This window comes from Microtus pennsylvanicus, chromosome 12 (genome assembly GCF_037038515.1).
Source record: "Microtus pennsylvanicus isolate mMicPen1 chromosome 12, mMicPen1.hap1, whole genome shotgun sequence".
In the NCBI taxonomy this organism is placed as follows: Eukaryota; Metazoa; Chordata; class Mammalia; order Rodentia; family Cricetidae; genus Microtus; species Microtus pennsylvanicus.
This window is the reverse complement of record NC_134590.1, coordinates 63102095-63116175: the sequence shown is the minus strand read 5'-3', so window position 1 is coordinate 63116175 and position 14081 is coordinate 63102095. Positions and strand designations below refer to the sequence as shown.

Here is a 14081-nt window from a genome sequence, read left to right as displayed (position 1 = left end):
GGTTTCTCCAGAGGGCCTTGCTGTCTAAAAAGCTCCATTTGCAAAATATTTATGCACCATTCCCAGCATGGTTTCTGCCTGAAACATCCACCTATAGCAGCTGAGATGCCAGGATATGGATTCTGGCTTCAAAATCCCTGTCCTCTGGGTACTTGGGAATATATGTGGTCCCCAAATACTTGGGTGTAGTCCCAGCTTGCTAGAATAATTGTTAGCTCCTCTAGGCACACAAGTAGAAGCCCCCCCAGGACCTCCAACTGCTGGGTTCTATCAACAGAACACTCACTGTCCTAACAGCTGGACCCTGCCCCCACCCTACAGAGTAAAAAGCCCAAGCCCTGGACTTGAAATCTCCCAATCACCACCCTGGAAAGCTTCACCGTGAAGAGTTCCACTCTCCCCACGAGAAACCCTATATAAGCCCTGCCTTCTGTTCAGCTCTGCTGTTTCTCACCCAAGCAGAGGCAGCCACCCTCCTGGTTTTCTCCCTCCCAATAAATCTCCTATGTAAGGTTTGCTGTGCAGTGTGACTTTGTGGTGTTCCTTGGCTCCTGACTGCCAGGAGACCTTTCCATCTGAGCTGTAACTCACGCAATAAAGATGTTCACTTGCCTATAAACTGTGTCTGAGTGGTCACCTTTGTGGGCTCCCTGTAACAGCTGGGTTTGTTTGGAAAGGGGTCTATTGCACCCTTTCCTGGTATTCAGCACCAAATGTATGTGAGGGGGTGCGGTAAAAAATTTGCTGGCAATCACTCTATGATGAGGCATCTGGAAGAGTCCAGAGCAGAGGGAGAAAGAAGTAGATTGAGCAGGGCCAGCAGACTGGACCTGGCCAGGAATAGGAAGTGGGGGATGGGAGAGAATAGTGGAGACAGTGGGACAGCAAGAGATAGAATAGGGAGTGAAAGAGAGAGAGGGACAGTGTTGTAGAATATTATTTTATGATGTGTTACATTTGTTTGTGCTGTGGAACATTTGTTTAAACGATGTAAAGATGTGTTGCATTCTTTTTGTTGTCGTTGTTGTTTTTCAAGACAGGGTTTCTCTGTAGCTTTGGAGCCTGTCCTGGAACTAGCTCTTGTAGACCAGGCTGGCCTCGAACTCACAGAGATCCACCTGCCTCTGCCTCCCAAGTGCTGGGATTAAAGGCGTGCGCCACCACCACTGCCTGGCTGTGTTGCATTCTTTTATGTTATATATATATTTAAACTGTGAAGCTGTGATTCTTTGCCTGTCTGAAACATCTGATGGTCTAATAAAGAGCTGAATAGCCAATAGTGAGGCAGAAGAAAGAATAGGCGGGGCTGGGGGGAAGAGAGTATAAAAAGATGGAGAAGTGTGGAAGAGAGAGAGGAGCAAGATAGAACAGGGAGAGGAGGATATCAGGGGCCAGCCACCCAGCTACACAGCAAGCAATGGAGAAAGAAGTAAAGAAAGATATACAGAAATAGAGAAAGATAAAAGCCCAGAGGCAAAAGAGAGATGGGATAATTTAAGACAGGAAAAGCTGGCTAGAAACAAACCAAGCTAAGGCTGGGCGTTTATAAGAAATAATAAGATTCCATGTGTGACGAATTTGGGAACTGGGTGGTGTTCACCCCCCCCCCCAAAAAAAGCCAAAAGAGTAAAATAACAACTACATTTTGGCACCCAATGTGGGGCTAGAGTAAAAGAAAATCAACGAGAGAGAGAGAGAGAGAGAGAGAGAGAGAGAGAGAGAGAGAGAGAGAGAGAGAGAATAGTGTGTCTGTGGGAACACCCCCCCCCCCCACGCGCTATCATAAAGAGAACAAACAGGTGTCTGGGAGGAGGGAATCCTGGGGAGGTGAGAAGGGCTAGGATGCTGTCCTACACTTTGAAATGTATGCTAGGTACTTGTGATGCGGAGGGAGCCTGGAGCCCAGCATGTGCTTTGATGTGCAAACGCAGGCAGCCATTGGCTCCTTCTGCCCAGAGTGTGGGAAATAAATCCTTTTGGCAGGTGGGGGACTGGTTTTACAAGTTCCTAAGGAATGTCGCCTTATCTAACCCCAGAAATCATATATATATATATATATATATATATATATATATATATATATATATATATACTGTTTTCTGCTATTTGGAGAATTGGAGCTCCCTTTGGATCAGACACCAGGCAGATGTGCTGGTTTGAGAATGACTCTGGGCCATCTTTATTACGTATGTACTCTATTTGGAGGGGTACGGGATAGCGAACAGCTTCACCTTGGAGCTCCTTTATTAAGTTGGGCTATGCTAGTCAGTGTGCCCCAAGTTCTTATGCCAATCCTGGGATGGCAGGCACACACCGCTCCACCCAGGGTGTTATAAGGAGCTAGACATCAAACCCTGGTTCTTGGGTTCACATGGCAAGCACTTTATTTAATGAAACATCTTCCGAGCTTTTTTGAATCCATTTTAAATGTTAAGTTTAATGTTTGTTGAGCAGGGCTCAGTTACCCTAGTGATTTAACTTAGCTTTAATTCCTCAGTGTAGCTAATCCAGGTATGTAGGCTATACAACTTCGTTCCATGCCCCACGTGAACTACACAGATATGCCACAGTGACCATGCCCAGCCACACAGTTTGTCTCTCCCTTCTCCCCTCCACTGATGTCCATGGGGCTGGCATCCGGTGTGCTATTCCAGGGACCTGTGAGGCACACAGTCTGTATGTCAGTGGCTCTAAGCCCTGGGTGCTCACTATTTATCTCAGGCACTAAACTTCAACCGTTTTGCTCCACAGCCTGTGACAGTTTCACCCAGGGCAAACCTGAATTCAAGGGCAAGCCGTGGCTCAGGTTTTCCTCCCCTTGGCTTTCACAGTCCCAGCAGAAAACTGCAGGCAATTTGATAGCCAGAGGAAATGCCTTTAGGTGCCCTTCTTTGGGAAGTATGTTCAGGAGATAACTCTGAGCCCTTACAATCTCCAAAGTTTTAGATAAGGACCCATCCTCCTACTACCCCCTCCCAAACATACCAAACCACAGAGAGCAGAAAGGATACAGACACTGCCTCAGGGGCTGTGAGGGTGAATTTAGGACTCACTGAGGGGGCTTGGCCCTTGTGAGAAGCCCCGTCTTCTGTGGAAAAACTTGACAGAGTGTTGTGAAATATTACTTTAAGATGTGTTACATTTGTTTGTGCTGTGGAATATGTGTTTAATGACGCAAAGATGTGCTGCATTCTTTCATGTTGCATTTGTTCACGCTGTGAAGCTGGGTTACTGTGCCTGTCTAAAACACCCGATTGGTCTAATAAGGAGCTGAATACCCACTAATGTGGCAGGAGAAGGAATAGGCAGGGCTGGCAGGCAGAGAGAATAAATAGAAGAGAACTCTGGGAGGAGAGATAGAGGACCGAGAAAAGGAGGAGAGGAGGACACCAGGAGCCAGCCACCCAGCCATCCAGTCACCCAGTCAGCCAGGGTGTCAGAGTGGAAGTAAGATATTCAGAAGGAAGAAAAGGAAACGCCCAGAGGCAAAAGGTAGATAGATTAATTTAAGAAGAGCTAGCTAGAAAGAAGCCAAGTTAAGGCCTGGCATTTATAAGAAAGGTGTTCGCGTGTTGATTATTTGGGAGTGTTGGATCCGGGTTTGCGCAATGATGGGGAAAGACCACCAAACTCTATAAAATCAGAAGCAAACTTTATTCTAGAAAAAAAAAATCACCACGGAGCACAAAAAAGCTTATCACCTAGCTGAGACCACAGCCAGAGTTCGGGCTCCTGAAACTGTGGCCATGGGGCAGGTTCTGATCTCCTTTTTATAGCAATAAGTAAACATTAAACATAGACTCCAGGGGTCAGCCACCCAGCTACACAGCAAGCCATGGAGAAAGAAACAAGGAAATGTATGCAGAAATGAGAAAGATAAAAGCCCAGAGGCAAAAGATAGATGGGATAATTTAAGTTAAGAAACGCTGGCTAGGGGCTGGAGAGATGGCTCAGTGAATAAGAATATCAGCTGCTCTTCCAGAGGACCCGGGTTCAATTCCCAGCACCCACATGGCAGCTCACAACTGCCTGTAATTCCAGTTCCAGGGTACCTGACACCCTCACACCAAAGCACATAAAAATAATATTAAATAAATTTAAAAAGAGAAACGCTGGCTAGAAACAAGCCAAGCTAAGGCCGGGCATTCTTAAGTAAGAATAAGCCTCTGTGCATCTTTTTGGGGACTGGATGGTGGCCTCCCCAAAAGAGTCAAAGAGTGAAAATCAACTACAAGAGGGAACGGGGCTCAGCAGTGTCACCTTCAACTTGGTTCTGGCTGCAGCTGGAAGGCAGTCCCCACTGCGTGGAGCACCCGAGTCCCTGACTCTGCCGGGCTAGCCACAGCTCTGGGGAGGAGGTGCACCAGGCTCTTTTCCTGTGCTGGCAGCAGTGACCTTTCCACCTTCCTCATGGCCAGCTGCTGGCAAAGCCCAGTGATCCCCCAGCTGGTGATGGAGCAGTGTTCCTTAGGCTCAGCCTCACACACAGCATGGGAGACCCACGGTCTTCCCTGAAGGTACGCTGGAGTGGGAGTGGGGACTGCCTCCTGTTTCTTCTATTTGTCCAGATTATTAACTAGCCCCTGTCTCTGTTTGGCCCTCCACTGCCTGTCCCCAGCCCATCTGCTGGACTTTGGGACTGTGTATTTTTTCCTTTTTTAAAAGCCATTTCTCGGCTGGGCGGTGGTGGCGCACGCCTTTAATCCCAGCACTTGGGAGGCAGAGGCAGGCGGATCTCTGTGAGTTCGAGACCAGCCTGGTCTACAAGAGCTAGTTCCAGGACAGGCTCCACAACCACAGAGAAACCCTGTCTTGAAAAAGAAAAAAAAAAGCCGTTTCTCTGTACAGCCTTGGCTGTCCTTGAATACAGTTGGGCTCTTCTTTGGGCTGCCAGCTCCAAAAAGTGACGCAGAGACTTATTATTAGTTATGAAAGCTCAGTCTATGGCTTAGGCTTGTCCCACTAGCTCTTAGAATTTATATTAATGAATTTTTCCTCATCTATTTGTTGCCACGTGACTCGTGGCTTTTATCTCTCCCCTGCACGGCCTGTTCTCCCTGCATCAGGCTGAAGACTCCTCCTTTCTTCTTCCCAGAACGCTCTGTCCATAAGTCCCACCTAACCGCTTCCTGCCTAGCTAATGGCCGTTCAGCTCTTTATTAAACCAACCACAGTGATACATCTTCACAGTGGAAAGGGATATTCCAGAGCACTGGAATATTGCCCTGTAGACCAGCCTGGCCTTGAACTCACAGAGATCCACCTGCCTCTGCCTCTGCCTCCCGAGTGCTGGGACTAAAGGCGTGCGCCACCACACTGTACAGCAGGACTGTGTTCTTTTGCCCTAGAATTCCTGTTTGGTTATGTTTCAAACTTAGTTGTGTTTCCTTGCTTGTTTAAGACAGGGCCTCCTGTTATCTTAGGCCGGCCTTCATTGTCCTTCTTCAGCCTTCTGGGTGCTGGGAGTCTAACAACTACACTGAGTCCTTTCTCATGTTGTCTCATCTTAGGTTTACCATTTCTTGATGTTTTCCCCTTTCTCTCCCTTTTACAAACCTCTTGGCACAGTCCCTTGAAAGCCAGCCCTCTCTTGCTTCCTGTGGGGTCCTGTTCCTGGTATGTCTAGTTCCTCTGCACACTGCTCATTGCCCAGGACAGTTACCTCTTAAACCCCAGGTCTCAGATGACCCTGCTGCCTGCAGGGTCATGGGGGCTGCTTTGGCTCATGTTTGGAAGTGGAACTGTTCTAGGACCATCACTAATATGCCTGCTATTTCACTTTTTCTTTTTCTTGTTTAAAATTTTTTAATTGATTTTTATTGAGCTCTATATTTTTCTCTGCTCCCTTCCCTGCCTCTCCCCTCCCCCCTTCAGCCCTCCCACAAGGTCCCCACGTTCCCAATTTACTCAGAAGGTCTTGTCTTTTTCTACTTCCCATGTAGATTAGATCTATGTAAATCTCTCTTAGTGTCCTCATTGTTGTCTAAATTCTCTGGGATTGTGGTTTGTGGGCTGTTTTCCTTTGCTTTATGTTTAAAAATCACCTATGAGTGAGTACATGTGATAATTGTCTTTCTGTGTCTGGGTTACCTCACTCAAAATAATGTTTTCTAGCTCCACCCATTTTCCTGCAAAATTCAAGCTGTCATTATTCTTTTCTGCTGTGTGGTACTCCATTGTGTAAATGTACCACATTTTCCTTATCCATTCTTCAACAGAGGGGCATTTAGGTTGTTTCCAGGTTCTGGTTATGACAAACAAAGCTGCTATGAACATAGTTGAGCACATGTCCTTGTGGCACGATTGAGCATCCTTTGGATATATACCCAAAAGTGGTATTACTGGGACTTGAGGAAGGTTGTTTCCCAATTTTCTGAGAAATTGCCACACTGACATCCAAAGGGGTTGCACCAGCTTGCATTCCCACCAGCAATGCAGAAGTGTTCCCTTTTCCCCACAACCTCTCCAGCATAAGTTGTCATCAGTGTTTTTGATCTTGGCCATTCTTACAGGTGGAATCTCAGAGTTGTTTTGATTTGCATTTCTCTGATGACTAAGGATGTTGAACATTTTCTTAAGTGTCTTTCAGCCATTTTAGATTCCTCTGTTGAGAATTCTCTGTTTAGGTCTGTACTCTATTTTTTTTTATTGGATTATGTGTTCTTTTGGTGTCCAATTTCTTGAGTTCTTTGTATATTTTGGAGATCAGACCTCTGTCTGATGTGGGGTTAGTGAAGATCTTTTCCCCTTCTTTAGGCTGTCGTTTTGTCTTGTTGACCGAGTTCTTTGCTTTACAGAAGCTTTTCAGTTTCAGGAGGTCCCATTTATTAATTGTTTCTCTCAGTGTCTGTGCTGCTGGGGTTCTATTTAGGAAGTGGTTCCCTATGCCAATGCACTCAAGTGTATTTCTCACTTTTTCTTCTATAAGGTTCAGTGTGGCTGGCTTTATGTTAAGGTCTTTGATCCATTTGGACTTGAGTTTTGTGCATGGTGATAGATATGAGTCTGTTTTCATTCTTTTACATGTTGATATCCAGTTATGCCAGCACCACTTGTTAAATATGCTTTCTTTTTTCCATTTGATATTTTTTGCTTCTTTGTCAAAAATCAGGTGTTCAAAGATGTGTGGATTGATATCAGGGTTTTCTATTCAGTTCTATTGGTCCTCCTGTCTGTTCTTATGCCAATACCAGGCTGTCTTCAGTACTGTAGCTGTATAGTAGAGTTTGAAGTCAGGGATTGTGATGCTTCCAGAAGTTCTTTTATTGTACAGGATTGTTTTGGCTATCCTGGGGCTTTTGCTTTTCCATATGAAGTTGAGTACCGTTCTTTCGAGGTCTTTGAAGAATTTTGCTGGGATTTTCATGGGCATTGCATTGAATCTGTAGATTGCTTTTGGTAAGATTGCCATTTTTACTATGTTAATCCTGCCTACCCAAGAGCATGGGACATCTTGCCACTTTCTGATGTCTTCTTCAATTTCTTTCTTCAAAGATTTAAAGTTCTTGTCATACAAATCTTCCACTTGTTTGGCCAGAGTTACTCCGAGATATTTTATGCTATTTGTGGCTATTGTGAAGGGTGCCGATTCTCTGACTCCTTCCCTAGGCCTTTTATCATTTGTGTACAGGAGGGCTACTGATTTTTTTTTGAGTTAATCTTGTATCCTGCTACATTACTGAAAGTGTTTATGGGTTGTAGAAGTTCCTTGGTAGAATTTTTGGGATCACTTATATAACTATCATATCATCAGCAAACAGTGAGTTTTATATTTTTTTTTTTAAAAAAATGCTACAAGATCCCCGGCAGCAGTAGGCAGCAGAAATGCTGTAGTTCCCAAATGGTGGTAGTGGGCCATGTGGTGGCAAGCCCTGAGAGCAGCCAGTCCCAGGCAGAGATGGCTGCTGGTCCCCAAGCAGTGGCTGGTCCCAGGCAGGGAAACACATGGTGGGTGGGCAGGAGACAGAGACATGGATAGACACGACTTGCAGAGTGAGGTTGGATATTTATTTAGGGAGTTATGAAGGGGGAAGGGAGAAGGGGGACAGAGAGAGAGAGAGAAGAGGAGAAAGAGACAGAGAAGGGGGAAGCAGAGAAGTGGGGAGAGAGGCAGAAGTGAAGAGGAAGATGGAAAAGAGAGTGAGCTCAGGCTGGAAGCTGAAGATCAGCCTGCCTCAGCGGATGAGGGAGGGAGTGGGCATGGCTCATCTCTTAATCCAGCGCCTTAGACCGCTCAGCCACGCTACCTTGACAAGGCTCATCTCTTAAAAAGACAGAAAACCATAACAGTGAGAGTTTGACTTCTTCTTTTCCAATTTGTATCCCCTTCATCTCCCTTTGGTGTCTTATTGCTCTAGCTAGGACCTCAAGAACTTTATTGAATAGATATGGAGAGAGTGGACAACCTGTCTTGTTCCTGATTTCAGTGGGATCGCTGTGAGTTTCTCTCCATTTAGTTTGATATTGGCTGTTGACTTGCTGTATATTGCCTCAATTATATTTAGATATGTTCATTGTATCCCTGCTCTCTCCAAGACCTTTATTGTATGCGGCGTATTAACCAGGCTAGCTTAATATGAAACAGCAAATTTTAATGAAGGGATAGCTTACAACACCAGGGATCCAGCGATGGGCAGGAAATACAAAAAAAAAGGACCAGCGGGGTTCACACCCGCCAGATTTATATGTAAATATTAGCCCGAGGCGAACACGCCCCCCATTGGGCTGGGCGTACCCTACACTTTATCATGAAGGGACGTTGTATTTTGTCAAAAGCTTTTTCAGCATCTAATGAGATGATCATGTGGTTTTTATTTTTCAGCTTGTTTATATGGTGAATTACGTTGACAGATTTCATATGTTGAACCATCCCTGCATCTCTGGGATGAAGCTGACTTGGTCATGGTGGATGATGGTTCTGATGTGTTCTTGGATTCGATCTGCCAGTATTTTATTTAGTATTTTTATATCAATGTTCATGAGTGAAACTGGTCTGTAATTCTCTTTCTTAGTAATGTCTTTCTGTGGTTTGGGTATCAGGGTAATTGTAGCCTCATAAAAAGAGTTTGGCAATGTTCCTTCTGTTTCTATTGTGTGGAATAATTTGAGAAGTATTGGTATTATTAGTTCCTCTTTGAAAGTCTTGTAGAATTTTGAGCTGAAACCATCTGGTCCTGGGCTTTTTTTGGTTGGGAGACTTTTGATGACTGTTTCTATTTCTTCAGCAGTTATAGGTCTGTTTAATTTGCTTATCTGGTCTTGATTTAATTTTGGTAAGTATTTCACTTTTTCTTGACCACTCTGTGGTCATGATTTGGTCACAGCTGCAAACCAAATGCGTGCTTGCCATGAAACCACCAGAGGTATGTTTCCCCTTCTTTGGTCCCAACATCAAAAAGACACGCCTCTGGGCATGTCGGTGTGGGTGGGAAGAGGCTGCATTTACTCTTTATGCCCCCAGTTCTGTTCAGTGCAGGGAGTGACAGTGGAGACACCAGACACCTGGGATTTGCCACAGGGATTTTTAGGTCAGAAGTCCCCACCCTAGCTCTCATTTCCCTTCCCTTCCCTTCCCTTCCTATTGTCTGCCAGGAGCCAATGCATGAGTCCCTGTCCCCTACTCTACCCTACCCGTTTTAGCCTCAACCTGAAAAAAAAATTGTTTTTTGAGACAGGTGTTCACCATGTAGTCCTGATCTGGAGCCCTGACCTGGACCTCTCTATGCCAGACAGGAGATAGCAATCTCCCTGTCTCTGCCTCCTAAGTGTGGGAATTAAAGGTATGTACCACTAAACCCCTGTCAAATCTTTAAAAAAAATTTTTTAATTGTGTTTAGGATTATTTTATGTACTTAGGTGTTTTGCCTGCATGTACATTTGTAAACGATGTGCAGGTTGGTGCCCACAGGGGCCAGAAGAAGACATTGGATCCCCTAGAACTGGAGTCACAGATGGGTGTGAGCTGCCATGTGGATGCTGGGAATTGAACCTGGGTCCTCTGGAAGAGCTACAAATGCTCTTAACAACTGAGCCATCTGTCCAGCCCCCAATTCCTGCCAAATCTCGATTCCAGGTAATTTCCGCAGACATACCAGGACCCTCGAGGAAAGCTGATTCGGAGAGGTTGTGGGACAAGATCCCGAGACAGAGCTGGAGCAAGGTGGTGTGTGTGCGTGCGTGTGCGCGTGTGTGAGAGAGCTTATGCATGTGCACATGCAAGCGTGAGTGGGCACCTGAACAGTATGTTCAAAGTCCAGGGTCACAGTCCCTGACAGAGCCCAAAGCAAGTATGCAGCAGTTGGTCTGGCTAAGCGAAGGTCTCCAGAGCAGATGCCCCAAATCTTACCCGGCCGTGAGAGGTAGAAGCCTTTCTGAGTGAGGAAGGCTGTTAGGCTTTACTTTTCAGGCAGGACCCATTTCCAGAGCTCTCTGGGGTACCTTAGGCAGCATGCTTCCCAGATTCACACACCACATCCTGCAGCCAGACAGGCACAGCCAATGGGGCAGCTTCCTGAATGTCACTACACCTGTATCTCTTCGCTCCCAGGACACCACACTATGGTTACCTCTCTCTAAGTAGGTGGCCCCCACCCACACTCAGTCCCTAGAGATTCCAAGACAGTCCTGCATGCCCTAGATACTGGCAAACATCCTGACGGCCAAACTGTCTCTGCTACAAATCCCACCACCCCCAACCTCCAGGCCTCGAGAGCTACTGGACACAACTGTCAGCTTACTCCATAAAATGTAAGGGGATATGGGCATAGGGGTATAGGCCTTTATCATGTACTTGGAGAGGCAGAGGCGGGCAGAAGTTCCAGGCCAGTCTCACTACATAGTGAGACTCTGTCCGAAAACAAATGAAAAAGATGAGGGGAGTTGAAAAAGATAGAGGCCACTGATGCTATGGGATATTTATGACCGCCAAACTACTATACTTTGGCCTTGGCCCTCAGTGTGGCAGAATGCAGATTAACAGAAACAGGTTAATTTAAGTTATGAGCTATGAAGGTCTCTGAGGATACTGCCTCAGCTGATGACTGCAACAGTCATGGAGTCCGGTGGTAACTGTAGGGCCCGAGAGCCAAAATGACCTCAGGCTTACTTAAGTCCTCTGATGGTTACTCTAACTTGGCTGTCTGACTTGGCATCCCGGTGACTAATATGTTTCTCAGAATGTATCACCAGTGTCCCCCAACTATAAAACCAGAGCGACCAGATACCGTTTATAGAAGTGGTCCCGCCTGCCAGATGCAGCACCAATTTGTCCAGCATCTGCATTTCCAACATTGGCATTCACTTGGCTTAGAACAAACTAGGCTTTTCTTGAAGGGCACATTCCTTCCTGTTACCGGTGACCTTTGGGGTCACTTTTGTATGGTTTGAATAGCAATCTCAGCGGGTTTTCTGAAGAGTGTGTGTACCGTGCTTGGGCGAGAAGGAAATGGCTCTCTTGGACCCCCCCCCCCCCCCCCGCGTGGCTACTGGTCATGGTCAGCTTAGATCCTGGAATGAAACAGACTGGAAGGGGACTCCACCCCACCACAGTGCTCACTTGGGCCAATCCCACAAGATGCAAGTCTAACTAGAGCCTTGTTTTACGAGGGAAGGCGAGCTCCTCTCCTCGACACCGTGAGGACACGAAGCGCAGGGCACTACAGTGACAAACCAGTGTGGTGTGGCTCTTTCCTGACTGCAGGCTTGCCCGCACCCATCGTGAGGCGCTAAAGCTCCAGTTAGGACACTCCTTCAGCTTGGGTGTGCGGTTCCTGGCCGGCTCTGGACTGGTTCCCACGCTAGTCTCCCACACGCGTGGGTCCCGGAGAGCGGGAAATCAAATTCGGCGGCGGTCAGCATTTGATCACCGCAGGTGCTGGGCGAGCACGGAGCGTGCGGCCAGAATGGGGAGGTCGCGGTAGGAGCCCTGCAGCCCGGCTCCCGTGTCCTCCGCTGCGCTTCTGCGCTAATAAGCTTCGCGCAGAGTGGGAGCAGCCTGCGCCAGGCGCGCGCGGCCGCGGTGTTTCCATGACGACGACGTCGGGGTCCCGGGTGGGGTCGGCTTGGGCGCATGCGCGCGTGCGGGTCGCGGTGCGTATTCCGTCCTCCTTCCCGAGTCGCCCGCGCTGCTGGTCGCGGTTCCGTGAACCGCGGTAAGAGCGAGGTGGGGGTCCGCGAGGCCCGGGGAAGGGTGGTACCGGGCTAAGCGTACCCGAGTTCGCAGGACGCGTGAGTGGGGCTGGGCTGTGGGTCGCGAGCCGGGGGTAGGCGGGGCCGGTGTCGTCGCCTGTGGAACCGATCGGGTGTAGCCTGGTGCGCGGCGTCAGTGACCGTGCTGCTCGCTGCAGGGCGGCCCCGGGCTCCCTCCTCGGCCATGGCCCCCGCGCCCAGGTTCTTGCTGTCGCCGCCGACTTTGCTGCTGCTGCTGTTGCTGCTGAGCCTGGCACTGCTAGGCGCCCGCGCCGAGTCCGCCGCCGGGAGCGCTGTCCCCGCGCAGAGTAGGTGCTGGAGGAGGGGGCGTGCGGGAGGCGTCTTTGTTTCCTGCGCGGGTCACTTCTTGGGTGGGAACTAGAGGGCAGGCGACGGGGACTGGGACGCCGCTAGGTAATTGGCTAGGACCTGGCTGGGGCTCTGTGTGTCTACCCTCACATGATGCTGACCCCCGTCCTTGCAGGCCGTCCGTGTGTGGACTGCCACGCGTTTGAATTCATGCAGCGCGCCCTTCAGGACCTACGGAAAACGGCCTACAGCCTGGACGCGCGGGTGAGTACAGAAGGCCAGGGAGGACTGGCTTTGGTTTGTAAGCATCCCAAGACCTAGCCACTCTAGGGATCTGGGAGATCTCACCTGGAAACGCCCCCACGCCCAGCTCACTGTCTAACCTCCGCCGAGGCCTCAGGGCACTCTGTCCTGTAACTTGTGGTAGATAGTGTATTCCACGGCTGTGTACTAAACTCGGATCTCCCTTGAGAAAGGAGCCCAGAGTAGGAAGAAGAAACTGAGGCTGGGCATAGAGGCTATGGTGTGTGAGGAATGGAAAGCTAGGTAGGACCAGAGATCTGGGTGTGTGTCCTGGAGTCTTAGGTCCTCACGGGTTGGGTGAACTTGTAGCTCTCCAGCCCTGGGAAGTTGACTTCTGTAAAGAGAATTCCTGGAAATAGGAGGAAGGAGAGGGCCCTTTCTGGATAGTCAGGGGCACAGTCCCAACGCGGGGGTTTCTCCCCACTTTCCAGTGAGGCCTCTACTCCTCTTGTGGATTGTGAAGAGAGGGTGCATGATGGAGGAGCTTTGAGTGATGGGTGTGAGTTGAAGACTAGAGTGGGGATGGGTATAAGAAGGGACCCCAGCATCGGCAGCCACTCTGGAGGGAATGGGGGTGATAAGGCACCTGAGGGGCCAGGTGAGGAGACCTGAAGTCCCAGCAGGGCAGTGGTGACAGTGAAGAAGCCAGGAAGGCCCAGGAAGGTGTCCATTAAGAACTCTGTCCTACCCGCATGTTCTGGTTCTTTTGCAGACGGAGACCCTTCTGCTGCAGGCTGAGCGCCGGGCTCTGTGTGCCTGCTGGCCGGCTGGACGCTGAAGATCCTCGGCCAGTGATGTTCCCTGTCAATAAATGCCTGCTAGCATGCCTGTGTCCCGTGTCCCTGCTCTGGCCATCAGAGCCGCTCCTGTTGCCCTGTTGGAACCCTCTCTGGGTCTTGGTTTCCCTGTCCCCCAGCAGTACCCGTGCCAAGGGGCACTTGGGTGTCCATCCAAACATGTGGCCCTACTGACATTGTCACTGCAGTGAATTAGACTTCTCAGACCTGTGCCAGCCAGCCTGCCCTTGTTTGCAGGCCAGGGGATCTTGATAATGCCCACCTCCTCTGAGTTCCCCAGGTTCTGTCCTAGGGTGGGCATGGCTTTCTGGAAGCTGAGCTCTGGGTCCCTAACCTGGGGCTTCTAGAGAAGGGAGCAGCAGTGGACAGCAGGCAATGGGTAAATGCCGTTTCCAGGAGGGGAAGCTGAGATGGGTCCATCTACAGACTCGCCCTTGGCCCCTGGGTACCAAGGACTTCTGGATGGGAGTTAGTGGCCCCTCTTAC

At 48.8% G+C, this 14081-nt stretch overlaps 1 protein-coding gene across 3 annotated transcripts; it reads left to right on the top strand.

The window, feature by feature from the left end:
* Window positions 1–12004: 12004 nt before the first annotated feature.
* Nicol1 (NELL2 interacting cell ontogeny regulator 1) lies at window positions 12005–13622 on the top strand. Of its 3 annotated transcripts, none has more exons than XM_075943143.1 (4): window positions 12005–12149; window positions 12345–12494; window positions 12671–12759; window positions 13511–13622. In XM_075943143.1, exons 1-4 carry the CDS (start codon window positions 12068–12070, stop codon window positions 13574–13576), a joined length of 387 nt encoding a protein of 128 aa, XP_075799258.1. In that variant the 5' UTR covers window positions 12005–12067; the 3' UTR covers window positions 13577–13622. The 3 variants fall into 3 exon arrangements, with proteins under 3 accessions (XP_075799258.1, XP_075799260.1, XP_075799259.1); XM_075943145.1 differs by having other exon boundaries at window positions 12049–12160; XM_075943144.1 differs by having other exon boundaries at window positions 12068–12225.
* The last annotated feature ends 459 nt before the right edge of the window (window positions 13623–14081 follow it).